This window comes from Schistocerca cancellata, chromosome 4, assembly GCF_023864275.1.
Source record: "Schistocerca cancellata isolate TAMUIC-IGC-003103 chromosome 4, iqSchCanc2.1, whole genome shotgun sequence".
NCBI lineage: Eukaryota > Metazoa > Arthropoda > Insecta > Orthoptera > Acrididae > Schistocerca > Schistocerca cancellata.
In genome coordinates this window covers 247,410,360-247,424,167 of record NC_064629.1, presented here as the reverse complement: position 1 = coordinate 247,424,167, position 13,808 = coordinate 247,410,360, and the positions used below count along the sequence as shown (strand labels likewise).

At 37.0% G+C, this 13,808-nt stretch overlaps 1 protein-coding gene across 1 annotated transcript in view; it reads left to right on the top strand.

Annotated features, from left to right (window-relative positions):
• LOC126184059 (uncharacterized) overlaps window positions 1-13,808 on the top strand; it is a 211,081-nt gene that overhangs the window by 168,972 nt on the left and 28,301 nt on the right. The window contains exon 8 of the mRNA XM_049926420.1: window positions 12,395-12,658. Within this exon, the coding sequence (XP_049782377.1) occupies window positions 12,395-12,658 (264 nt within the window). The remainder of the gene's footprint in view (window positions 1-12,394; window positions 12,659-13,808) is intronic.

Here is a 13,808-nt window from a genome sequence, read left to right as displayed (position 1 = left end):
AAACACATTTTTTTTAAGTTCATTTTGTGATTTCGGATTTCCCAATATAACTCCTGCCTCTTCAGCAAACATTACACTTGCTGAACATCCGTAAGTCTTTTAGGAAGTAACCAAATTTTAACATTAAGAGATTCTGTATTATGTTTCCCAATTTCAAATATAGATATACTCATGGGGTTAGACAGAAATGCTAGGACATCAACTATTACATTGTCATATGTAGCAACATTAAAATTAAATATTATGTCTTCAGTTTACTGTCATTTATTTATAGTAAAGTTGTTCAAAATTGACTGGTACATCCATTTACCACTATGGTCATATTTTGTTGCAATTCATCTAGGTTTCGATGTGGTTGTCAAATGTCACTGAAAAAGTTGACAGTTTAATTTAATTTGTAAAAATTTACTAGTGTGATGAAATACTGCTTTGTCTGTAATGTGAGTAATATGGCATTGATGTCTGGGAGGATTTCTTTCTTTGAATACAGTGGCACTCTTCCTTTATAGAATGTGTATTTTATGTCTTAAGAATATCTGTTTAATGTAGATGACTGTGATGAGTGCATACAGAAAGTAATTTTACATGTGTTTTGTTGATACTGAAAAGGAAACATGAAACAGTGCCAGTACATAGCCTACTGGTTTTAAAAAATATCAGCAAAGCCACTAAACTTAAAACCCTCACCTGAAAAATAAATCAGCATCATTGGTGTCATGTTCCCTCATAATGTGATACATTTCAGAAAGTTTTACAGTATAATTCAACCCAGTTTACACTGATTGGTCATCAGGAACTGCCATCACCTGTTCATCACTTCCCAGTTTTTTTTTTTTTTTTTTTTGGGGGGGGGGGGGGGGGGGGAGGAGCATGCTCATGTCAGAAATCAGCTATCTCTGTAGTGAGCAGTGCAGATGAGTGTGCATTGGTGCCATGGCCAGAAAGTCACAGTAATTTTATAATTTGCTTGCCCCCCTCACTCTTACTTCACAAGGAGTGTAAACTACATTATCAGAAATGTTATGATGGTTTTTGTTGTAAGTCTGCTTCTTCAGCAATACAGATGTTATTAAGCACAGCTTATTTACAATTAAATCACAAAATAATATTTCTTGACTCTTCTGCAAACACACAAAACTGAAGGTTCCTGGATGTGGTTACCACATGGTCAGTATAGTACTCAGAACGTTTGTTGAATAATTAACATATCAGTGTTGGAGAAAACTGTTTGTAGCTTTGACTGGGAAACACTCGGATATGAACCACACTCTCAATGTATCCATATGCCATCAGTTTGTTCACTGAAAACACAATCATCTGTTTAATGGCAAGCAAAGATGGTCCTCCCATAGACACAGGAAAATCTGTGAGCTAGCCAAATGTCATTAGTATTTAACAGTGAAGTTCAAATCACTGTCCAAGAAAAAGGATGTAGCATAGGGTTGCCGTCAATAGATACACTGGTGATCTTGCTGTAAATATCAGCTGGTTGGATGATCTGTGACCATATGAGATTTGTTACCATATAAAAAACTCAGAACTTTTGATCACCAAAGATAATTGCCAATGTCTCATTCTCTATCTGAGAATAATTTTTTGTGCCATGGTGATTGCCATAGTAGTGAACACAATAGGCTGTTCTGAACCATTCAGGTACCTATGCCACAGTACAGCCCCAACACCATATGTTAATGCATCCATGGTCAACACTGAAGATAAATGAGGATGATACAAAGCCAGCCAAGGAACAGTTTGGAGACATTTCTTCAGTTTAAGAAATGCTGCATGACAATTCATGGACCACTGGTAAGGGACCTGTTTTCTCTGCAATCGATTCAACATGAGCTATCACTGCAGTTTTGGGAATAAATTGGGCATAACAGAAACCTTGATCATAAAAACCCGCAGGTCCTTTATATTGTTTTGTACTGGAATATGAGAAAGACTTTCATTCTCTGACATTAGTTTAAGTCCTTCCTGGTTAAAGATGCATTTTATATACTTAATAGAAGCCTAAAAGAAGGAGCATTTGGACAAGTTACACTTTAACCCCACTTTTAAAAGAAATGAAAATATTTTCCACAGATTTGATAAACACTCTTCCACAGTTCTACTTGTCACTACTACATTATCCAGATAAATGACACTTTGTGGAATGTTGGCAATAGTTTGTCCTAAAAATTTCTGAGAGATTGCTGGTGCACTAGCAACACCAAAAGGTAACCTGTTATAATGATAGAGGCCAAAAGGAGTATTCAGTACCAGACTGGCTTTGGAAGTTTCATCCAAAGGAAGTCAAGAATAAGCTTCTGGAAGATTGATTGTAGAGAAATACTACGACTTGACTCTATGATGTTTATTTACATTAGCACACTCAACTGGTGATTGCACAGCTGGCACTGACAAACATCTGCTTTAAAACCTTATTGAAAACACTGTTGACAGACATAATTATAATGTGATGTCGGCAGCTGTGTGTAGCATGTAAAAAAATAACCAGGACAAATGGGCAGTCTGCTGACAATCTGCTAAGGCCAGGAGGAATACCTGTAATGGCACTAGATGCCTAGGTTTCATTCCTGACTGGTTGATTGGGAGCTACTTCACTGTCACCTGTACTATGTGACATTTCTCTAGTCTCATGCCCAGATGAACTAAGCTGCTGATTGAGATGATAGTTACGATATTTCACAGTATGTGGAAGTTGTAGCCTGAGGTGCTTGAGGTATCTTGAATGCTGTAGCAATATGCAAAACTTCTAGAGAGGAACCAGACTGCTGTAATGCACTTCAATATCCAGTACTAATCTAATCACTACATCACATATTAATGATTCTGTGTAGAATAGTCTACAAGAACATATAAACTTGCATCTTCTACTCAGGCCTTGTAGGTCTGCCATTCACGATTCGTAACTATCTGATGTTGCTTTAAGATATTGAAGGAACTTTAAACAAGCTGTCATGATATGCATTTCTGTGGCAAATTTTTCACTTAAAAGCAAATGGATATTTGTGAGAGGCAGCAATGGTGGGTTAGATAAAGGAGCCAACTTTTGCTCAAGATAGTAGAGATGTTAATTTGTATTTAATAGAAAGGATTGCTGTTGCTCAGGGTAATGAATGTTACTTGCCTGAAAATAAAGTTCTGAAACCTTTTGATACTCTTCCTAGTCCTTTTGAGTTCATTAAATGGCTGAAAAGTTGGAACTGCTGGAAGTGACTGTTGATGTGCTAGATATGTCAACTTCTGCATGAGCTCGTGCTGCTACTTGAGCTTTCATTTCCATAGCTCAAACTACTGGTCCATTATGGTTGAAACACTCAGCACAACATCATGACAAGTCTCATTCTGGTGCAGTGAGCTGCAATTTCAAAAAAATTTTGACAACACTGTTGTAAGTCTACTTTGTCAACAACTCAGATTTCATGAAGATCAACTTATTTACAATAAAATCACACAAAGTAATAGCTCCTGACTCTTCTGGAAATACACAAGACTCCTGGAATCAGTTACCTTATGTTCAATGCAGTACTCTGAAAGTCTGTTGAATAGCTCACAGGTCCACGCTCGAGAATACTGTTTGTACAGTAGGTTCAGCTAGGAAACACTCAGAATGAACCACGCTCTTGGCATATCGATATGGTGTCAGTTTGTTTACCACAAACACAATGAGGGAAGACAGTCCTGTATTAGACAGACAGGAAAAGCCCTGAGCTAGCAAAGTGTTGTCAGCAGTTAGCAACAAAGTCCAAATTACAGTCCAAGAGAAAATCATGCAGCACGGGGTCGTTGCCAATAGATATACTGGAGAGCTTGCTGTAAACATTGGCTGGTTGACAAGTGACTGTAGAGATCTGCAACAGCCTTTAAATCTGCTGCAGGTGTTTTGCCATGAGATCTGGCATCAGCACATGTATGTGTGTGTGCACCATTCCTAGTGACTGTCATACATACACATAATTGTATCAAGTGATTCATACATATGTACAGAGGAATTGCAAGATTGTTTGTATAATTGGATTATATGTTTTTCTGGTCCAAAAACATTTTGTTTATATCCTGTTGAGTTTGGATCACTGGCTACCTTCAAAAGGACAGTACAAAGAAGAAAAAGTATCAGAAAATAGTCATTTACACTGAAGAGCCAAAGAAACTGGTACACCTGCCTAATATTGTGTAGGGCTCCCATGAGCACATGGAAGCACCACAATACAACATAGCATGGACTCAACTAATGTCTGAAGTAATGCTGGAAGGAATTTACACCATGAATCTTGCAGGGCTGTCCATGAATTCATAAGAGTGTGAGGGGATGGAGATCTTGTCTGAACAACACGTTGCAAAACATACCACATATGCTCAATAATGTTCGTGTGTGGGAAGTTTGGTGGGCAGCAGAAGTGTTTAAACTTAGAAGAGTGTCCCTGGAGTTACTCTGTAGCAATTCAGGCTGTATAGGGTGTCGCATTGTCCTGCTGGAATTGCCCAAGTCAATCAGAATGCACAATGGACATGAACGGATGCAGGTGATCAGACAGGATGCTTATATACATGTCACCTGTCAGTCGTACCTAGATGTATCATGTCTCACACCATTACAGAGCCTCCACCAGCTTGAACAGTCCCCTGCTGACATGCAGGGCCCATGGATTCATGAGGTTGTCCCCATACCCATACATGTCCATTCACTCAATAAAATTTGTAACGAGACTCATCCAACCAGGCAATATGTTTCCAGTCATCAACAGTCCAATGTCAGTGTTGATGAACCCAGGCAAGCAGGCAAGGCATAAAGCTTTGAGTCATGCAGTCATCAAGGGTGCATGAGTGGACCTTCAGCTCTGAAAGCCCATATCGATGATGTTTTTTGGCTGAATGGTTTGCATGCTGACACTTCTTGATGACTCAGCATTGATATCTGCAGCGATTTGTGGATGGGTTGCACTTCTGTCATGTTGAATGATTCTCTTCAGTCATCATTGGTCCCATTCTTGCAGGATCTTTTTCTCTCAGCAACAGTGTCAGAGATTTGATGTTCTACCGGATTCCTGATATTCACAGTACACTCAGGAAATGATCATACTGGAAAATCCCCACTTCATCGCTACCTCAGAGATGCTGTGTCCCATCACTCATGTGCTGACTATAATACCACATTCAAACTCACTTAAATCTTGACAACATGCCATTATAGCAACAGTAACCAATCTAAAAATTGCACCAGACACTTGTTGTCATATATAGGATTGCCAACTGCAGCACCATATTCTGCCTGTTTACATATCTCTGTATGTGAATATTCTTTGGTGCTTCAGTGTATATGATATACTAGCAGTCATTATTTTCTACATAGCCTGATCAAAGAATTAATACACTTTATCTTGTTACCATTACTAATAAAATCTAAATGTAAACTGAGAGATATAGGGGAAGCTACTGAAGACAGTATGAGACTGTATAAACAGGAAGAAAGCATGACGAAACAGTGATGCAGATAATATTAACAATTACAAGTTTAGACATATTGTGGAACAGATTGATACAAAGTATCTTGTCAGTGTTGTCAGTGCAAAGTAGAAGAGTTAACTGATAGAACTGTGTGAATAGTGACTCACAAGAAAAGAATCTGGACACTAATGGCACTATAGATAACTACTGGAGAAAAATGTGATATGAAATAAAAGAAAATCACTTAATACATCTTTGATACATTGATTTTCCATACATTTCAAAGGTTACATCCTGTGTTACAATTAAAAGGTATGCTGGATACATTAATATACAATGCCAAAGTGAAATATGAAACCATTTATGCAACAACTATAATACTATTGAAATATAGAGTCCATATGTCCCGTGTGTAATTTTCAGGTTTTGTGGTGAACCAGGCACATTCACAGTAATATGGCAGTCCAAACATAATCAGGTACCATACATTGAATTCACACTATAATTGTAAATATAATAATATATGACATAGTACAAAAAGAAGATTCAGGTACAATTGTGTGTTGTGATATAACAAAATAATACTTCCATAAAGTTCAAAATATGAAACATATTTCATAATTATGTGAGCTATGTCTGATGATACAATAATGAACAATTTAGACATCATATAAATCATACAGTGTTCATCACTCACAATATAAAAGTCCTATAATATCCATTTCATCAAGTTCAGGGGTAAGCAGCAACACAGAGGGCTCTATAGCTTTACATGGTATACTGTGACATTTCTCCTATGAATGATATAATGTGTAAATACAAAAAAATTGGTGGAGGAAAGTGGTGGACAGAGATTATGATGTACAAATTTATTCAGAAAAGGGTGTATTAGTATGAAGATCCAGATGACATCTGGGTTGGTAAACCTCAGTTGATTATGTTGTTCTTTGTGGTATACTCTACCAATAGGCTGACATCTCCAATCTGGCTTCAATTTGATGATGGTAATACTTACATTAAAAACTGTGCAAAAGCTGCATCAAAGCTATAAGATATGCATGGATTTGTCAGTGATCCAGCTTCTATAGGGTAAAATGTCATTTATAGGTCTGAAGTAGGAGCTGTTAAGTGGAATATATAGAACAGGCCTTGCACCTGAATCTTCCACAAGGTTATGACCCATGTTTAAGTAACTGGGAGTAGACGTGGGATAAGGATGGACCAGGATATTTTGTACATTGGTAGGGCAGCAGAATGTCACTAGGAAATAAACTGTGAATAATGTGCTGTTTGAGGCTTTCTCAGCATAATAACTGCATGTGGAGTTCTGACACTGCATCAGATAATGTAAAGGAAACTGTGCGTTTTTGATAACACCATTCAGTGCAATGTGTGAAACCCCTTCAAGCAATGTGAATGTTACTTAACACAAAGCTTACTTCAAACTCCTGCAAATTTTATTACTTTGGAGAGATTAACTTAATTTATTCATAGTATATCATAACATTTAGTATTTCCATATATCTGTCACTGTTAATAATGGTGAATAAAGTGATGTAATATAGGATGACCATAATTAAACTTCCAGTTTCAAAATACTGTAGAAAGAGAACCACTGTTCAGAATGATGTCAAAATTTGAATATCATATTACTGAGGCAGTGGTTCTTAATGTAAATGGGGTTGGCTACAAATGATTGATGAATTGCAATACGTTGTCTATGGTTAGTTGCACATTATATCATCTAAACCATTCAATCTCTGTGTCTGCACAAGATTGGTGACAGCAGTTGTGGCACAGTTAGTAAGGTAAGCCCATCTATCATGGCAGGATTGTACCACATCAGATGAAAAAAAACAGTTTTTAATCATTCTTAGTCCAAAAACTGTATATAAAGTGAAATGACAGTTTTTTTAATTGTTCTGGTGCCAAAACCCACATAAAAAGCTAAACAGTAACTGTTTCAAATCGTTATGAGCCTGGCACAAGACTTTCCAGCATGATGTCTACCATTGTCTGCCACAGGCTGCAATCAAGTAACAGCCTGTTCCACAACAGATTGGAGTGTCTCAGGGATGACATTCAGAATGCCTTGTGCAATGTGTGCCTTCAATTCAGCTGTGTTCATAACTGAGGCACTGAACACATCTTTCAGCTAATCCCACAGCTAGAAGTCATAGATGAAAATCAGGTGATCTGAATGGCCAGGCTGTAGGGAAATGATGGCTGATTATAGCATTTCTGAAATGCCTCTGCAGCAGCCATTTCACTGGCTTTGCTATGTGCAGAAGAGCAGCACCTTGAATAAAAGTGATCCTATCCACACATCCATGCTGTTGAAGGACTGAAATGACACTGATGTGCAAAAGACTGTCATATAATTTATCAGTGATGGTACATGTAACAGGACCTGCGGGTCTCTTCTTCTAATAATAATAATAATAATAATAATAATAAAATAATAATAATAAGGCGATGAAAAGAACAAACCACTAATAGGGCTAACCCACCTTTTAGTGTGATTACTTGGTTCAGGACAGAACTAAAGAAGCCTCGGACAAGCGCCGTCATGGTCGGGGACGACGCTTGAACCCTATGCCCGCCCACAATGGTAACGACACTGCTAGCCAACTGGAATATTATTTAAATCCAAATAGAGGTGTTTTGCATGATATGCTTCCTGCAACCACCCTAGAAGGAAAACAGACAGAGGATGAGATGGTCAGATGAAGTTAATCGACACCTCATGTTCTGTTATTACCAAGCAACAAACCTAGGAACCAACACAACTGGATATATATCACAAGTATACACAACATTTATTACCAGATACCCAGAATTAAAATTTTTAACAGAACAACGACTAGCTGATCAGATCCGTGTAATAATAAAAAATAACAGGATATCCCAGTCAGAATTAGAAAACATCAAACAAGAAATACAACAAATACTAGAACAAAATAATGTGGAAGAAGAAGAAGAAGAAGGATGATGATGATGATGATGATGATGATGATGATGATGATGATGATGATGATGATGATGCACTCAAACATCCCAGAGAAAACAAAGAACAAAACGCGTCAATTAAACAATCAGAGGAAAACGAAATCTTAAGACAGCCACCAGAACAAGCACAAATAGAACATGAAGTGACACACATGTTAGATATAGAAGAGAAATTTCAGCTGACATATATAGAATACAAAGACATAAATACAGACATTAGACCATTCTTGCATAGACCACCAAATAACCCACAAATCGAAACAACAATAACAACTATCAACACAATCATACACAACAAAATAAATGAAAATACAACTATGGAAGAGTTACAACTACTGGTTTATGTAGGAGCACTCACTACACTAAATATACACACTAGGCAGAGATCAGAACCAACCAACACACAGAAGAAACCCACAAAACCAGCATGGCAACACAGGCTACAGATCAGAATAGAAAAACTGAGAAAAGATATCGGACAGCTAACACAATTTATAAGACATGAAATATCAGACAAAAACGAAAAAGGTTAGGTAAAATCTCGCAACAAGAAGCAATAGAGCAATTAGATGAAAAGAAGCAAAAATTACAAGCATTGGCCAAACGACTTAGAAGATACAAAAAAAGTGAAAATAGAAGGAAACAAAACCAAACATTCAACACAAACCAAAAGAGATTTTACCAAACAATAGATAACACACACATTAAAATAGACAATCCGCCAAACATAACAGACATGGAACACTTCTGGAGCAACATATGGTCAAACCCGGTACACATAACAGGCATGCACGGTGGATACAAGCAGAAACAGACTCATACAAGATGATACCACAAATGCCTGAAGTGATAATTTTGCAACATGAAGTCACCCGAGCAATTAATTCTACGCACAATTGGAAAGCCCCTGGAAATGATAAAATAGCAAATTTCTGGCTAAAGAAGTTCACCTCAACACATTCACATCTAACTAAATTATTTAACAGTTACATTGCAGACTCATACACATTCCCTGATACACTTACACATGGAATAACCTATCTGAAACCTAAAGATCAAGCAGACACAGCAAACCCAGCTAAATATCGCCTCATAACATGCCTACCAACGATCTACAAAATATTAACTTCAGTCATTACACTGAAATTAATGACACATACAACACAGAACAAAATTATAAATGAAGAACAAAAAGGCTGCTGCAAAGGAGCATGAGGATGTAAAGAGCAACTGATAATAGATACAGAGGTGACATATCAAGCTAAAACTAAACAAAGGTCGCTACACTACGCATACATTGATTACCAAAAAGCTTTTGATAGTGTACCCCACTCATGGTTACTACAGATATTAGAAATATACAAAGTAGATCCTAAATTGATACAGTTCCTAAACATAGTAATGAAAAACTGGAAAACCACACTTAATGTCCAAACAAATTCAGATAATATCACATCACAGCCAATACAGATTAAGCGTGGAATATACCAAGGAGACTCATTAAGTCCTTTCTGGTTCTGTCTTGCTCTGAACCCACTATCCAACATGCTAAATAATACAAATTATGGATATAATATTACTGGAACATACCCACACAAAATCACACATTTGCTATACATGGATGATCTAAAACTACTGACAGCAACAAATCAACAACTCAACCAATTACTAAAGATAACAGAAGTATTCAGCAATGATATAAATATGGCTTTTGGAACAGACAAATGTAAGAAAAATAGCATAGTCAAGGGAAAACACACTAAACAAGAAGATTACATATTGGATAACCACAGCGACTGCATAGAAGCGATGGAAAAAACAGATGCCTATAAATATCTAGGATACAGACAAAAAATAGGAATAGATAATACAAATGTTAAAGAAGAACTAAAAGAAAAATATAGACAAAGACTAACAAAAATACTGAAAACAGAATTGACAGCAAGAAATAAGACAAAAGCTATAAATACTTATGCTATACCAGTATTGACCTACTCATTTGGAGTAGTGAAATGGAGTGACACAGACCTAGAAGCACTCAATACACTTACGCGATCACAATGCCACAAATATAGAATACATCACATACATTCAGCAACAGAAAGATTCACATTAAGCAGAAAGGAAGGTGGAAGGGGATTTATAGATATAAAAAACCTACATTATGGACAGGTAGACAATTTAAGAAAATTCTTTCTAGAACGAGCAGAAACTAGCAAAATACACAAAGCAATCACTCATATAAATACATCAGCTACACCATTGCAATTTCATAACCACTTCTACAACCCTTTAGATCACATCACATCACATAACATCAACAGATACAAAGAAAGTAAATTGGAAAAAGAAAACACTACATGGCAAGCACCCGTATCATCTAACACAGTCACACATAGATCAAGACGCATCGAACACATGGCTAAGAAAAGGCAATATATACAGTGAGACGGAAGGATTCATGATTGCAATACAGGATCAAACAATAAACACCAGATATTACAGCAAGCATATTATTAAAGATCCCAACACCACAACAGATAAATGCAGACTTTGCAAACAACAAATAGAAACAGTAGATCACATCACAAGTGGATGTACAATACTAGCAAATACAGAATACCCCAGAAGACATGACAATGTAGCAAAAATAATACATCAACAACTTGCCATAAAACATAAACTAGTAAAACAACACGTTCCCACATACAAGTACACACCACAAAATGTACTGGAGAATGATGAATACAAATTATACTGGAACAGAACGATTATAACAGATAAAACAATACCACATAACAAACCTGACATCATACTCACCAATAAAAAGAAGAAATTAACACAACTAATTGAAATATCCATACCCAACACAACAAATATACAGAAGAAAACAGGAGAAAAAATTGAAAAATACATCCAACTGGCTGAGGAAGTCAAGGACATGTGGCATCAGGATAAAGTCGACATTATACCAATTATACTATCAACTACAGGAGTCATACCTCACAATATCCACCAGTACATCAATGCAATACAGCTACATCCAAACATATATATATACAACTACAAAAATCTGTAATAATAATGTGCAATGCTGCATACTGACATGTCCTTGGAGGTGGAAATGGGCTTCATCTGTCCACAGAATGGTCCATGGCCATTCATTCTCCACGTTCATGTAAGCAAGAAATTGCAGAGAAAATGTTTGTCTTGCATACACGTCAGCAGGAATCAGCTCCCAAACGTGGAAAATTTTATATGGATAGTAAAACAGGATGTTTCATAGGATTTTATGCACTGTGCTCACAGGCATGCACAACATTCAGGCAAGTTCTCATGCACTGTATGTTTGCACTCGACCCCTCACGCAATTCTGTGGCCATGTGTTTGGCAGACATCAATTGCTTTCCTCCCTCTGTCACATTGCGTTTTAAAAGAATCTGTCTGTTTAATTTTGTGATCCTTTTCTCTAGACACTTAGCAGACATCAAACTAATGCCAGTTTTCATACCATTGAATGTGTGGAATTTCTGCATGGGTATTGGTGCACAGTCACCTTTCTTCTAAAAGAGCTCTACCAGCAGCATGTGATCCTTCATGGAGAAAGTCATGTTGGGCATCTCAGACAAACTGAGGAACAGCCATCTATTGGTGTGCATATTTTGATATTTACAGTGCCATCTGCCAGTCAAATTTTCATTAATTTTGTTCCTCATGATGTTTACCCCTGCGCCAATAATATGCAGTTCAAATTTAATGTCATTCTGAGCAGTGGTTTTCTTTCTAAAGCGTTTTGAAACTGTAACTTTAATTATGAACACTCCTTATATTTCTCAAAGGAGATACATTTTACATGACTGTTCATGAACAATAATATTTCCACCATGTTACAGAAATTTTTGATAATAACTAAAGACTAGTTCATTATTTTCAGGGGTATGCTGAAATACCATCAACACTGGGAGTTTCTCATTTACGGCGTATACGTGGTGACAACTATTGTGGTGTTAGAGCAGCAGTTTTCCAAGTTTTGGCACAAGGTCTGACAGTGCCTTCTGCTTACAGTACATTACAATATCTAATGAGCAGTGAAGGGCATAATTTGGTACAAGATTGGACGTTTGCTGGTAGATTACCATACGAAGGAAGTAATGTACTTTTTGGCATTGAATCCTGTCTGCAGAGCCTAGATAATATGGTAAATACATTGCTGTGTATGCTGTATTTAAGTACTTTATATGGAAGTGGAATATCTTACCACCATATTTGTAGAGTATGTCTTGTATAAGAACAGTGCAGCTAAATAAGTACAGAGAACAAATATTCCCTGTCCACACCTCACTGTATTGCTCACCTCACTGAACCCAGTTATCTAGTTGAAAAGTATCTACAACTAAACAAATTTTCCAATAAATTCACATTGAGATTTAAGTATTAATAACAGTCCTCCAGTGTAGAATAATGTGCATGTAACACCAAATTAGAAGCAGAAGTACTCAACTGAAGGCTACATTGTATGAAAAAGTTTTATTTATAACCTTTTCAGTGTAATAGATGTCCTGCTTGTTGTATTGTACTGTAGATGATATTTTATCATTTCACCATTTTCATGACTGAGTCAGAAGCTAGTGGTGTGATTCTGATTTGAGTAGAGCTTGTCATGTATATATTTAAATTCCAGGTTAGTGCTGGCTCAATATGAGTATGTTATTTTACAAACTGTTACAGATATTATTCAAGTGTCTGCATGCAGAATCTATTAAGTTAGTCACTCACAGGAGACGTCATGCTTATATAATGTATCATTGCATTTAGTTTTGGTAATGGCCCCAGTTTCATAAGTGAGAGTGTCCACAAGTTTCTTCAAGTGTGCAATATTCAGCTGAGGCCATTCATTGATTAGAGTCTACAGAGCTACTAAATTGTGGGGATGATGACTGACACATTTCACCCACTGTTCCTTTCACCCACTGTTCCCAATAGTGTCAGACATTTCCTACGGGATTAAGATCAGGTGATATAGTTGGCCATTGGAGGTGTGATAAGGTACCTGAGTGTTTGTCAAAACAGGAGGGTACATGTGAAACCCAGAAAACACAACTGTTGTCAACTTTGAAGACAAGAGTGTTCACAGCATACTCACCATGAAGATATAAAACAGGGGTGGCTAAGAATTCAGCTTGCGAGTTGTGCTCTGGCACGAGTGCCATTGTGTTCAGCCTCACTGCACAGTTCTCCCCCCTGCCACACCATGCTGTCTGAGCACAAGGAGGGTAAGAGGGGAAACTGTGAATGTGCAAATTTAAATGGTAGTTCAGTCACACTGCATGCAACTTGGTTTTATATTT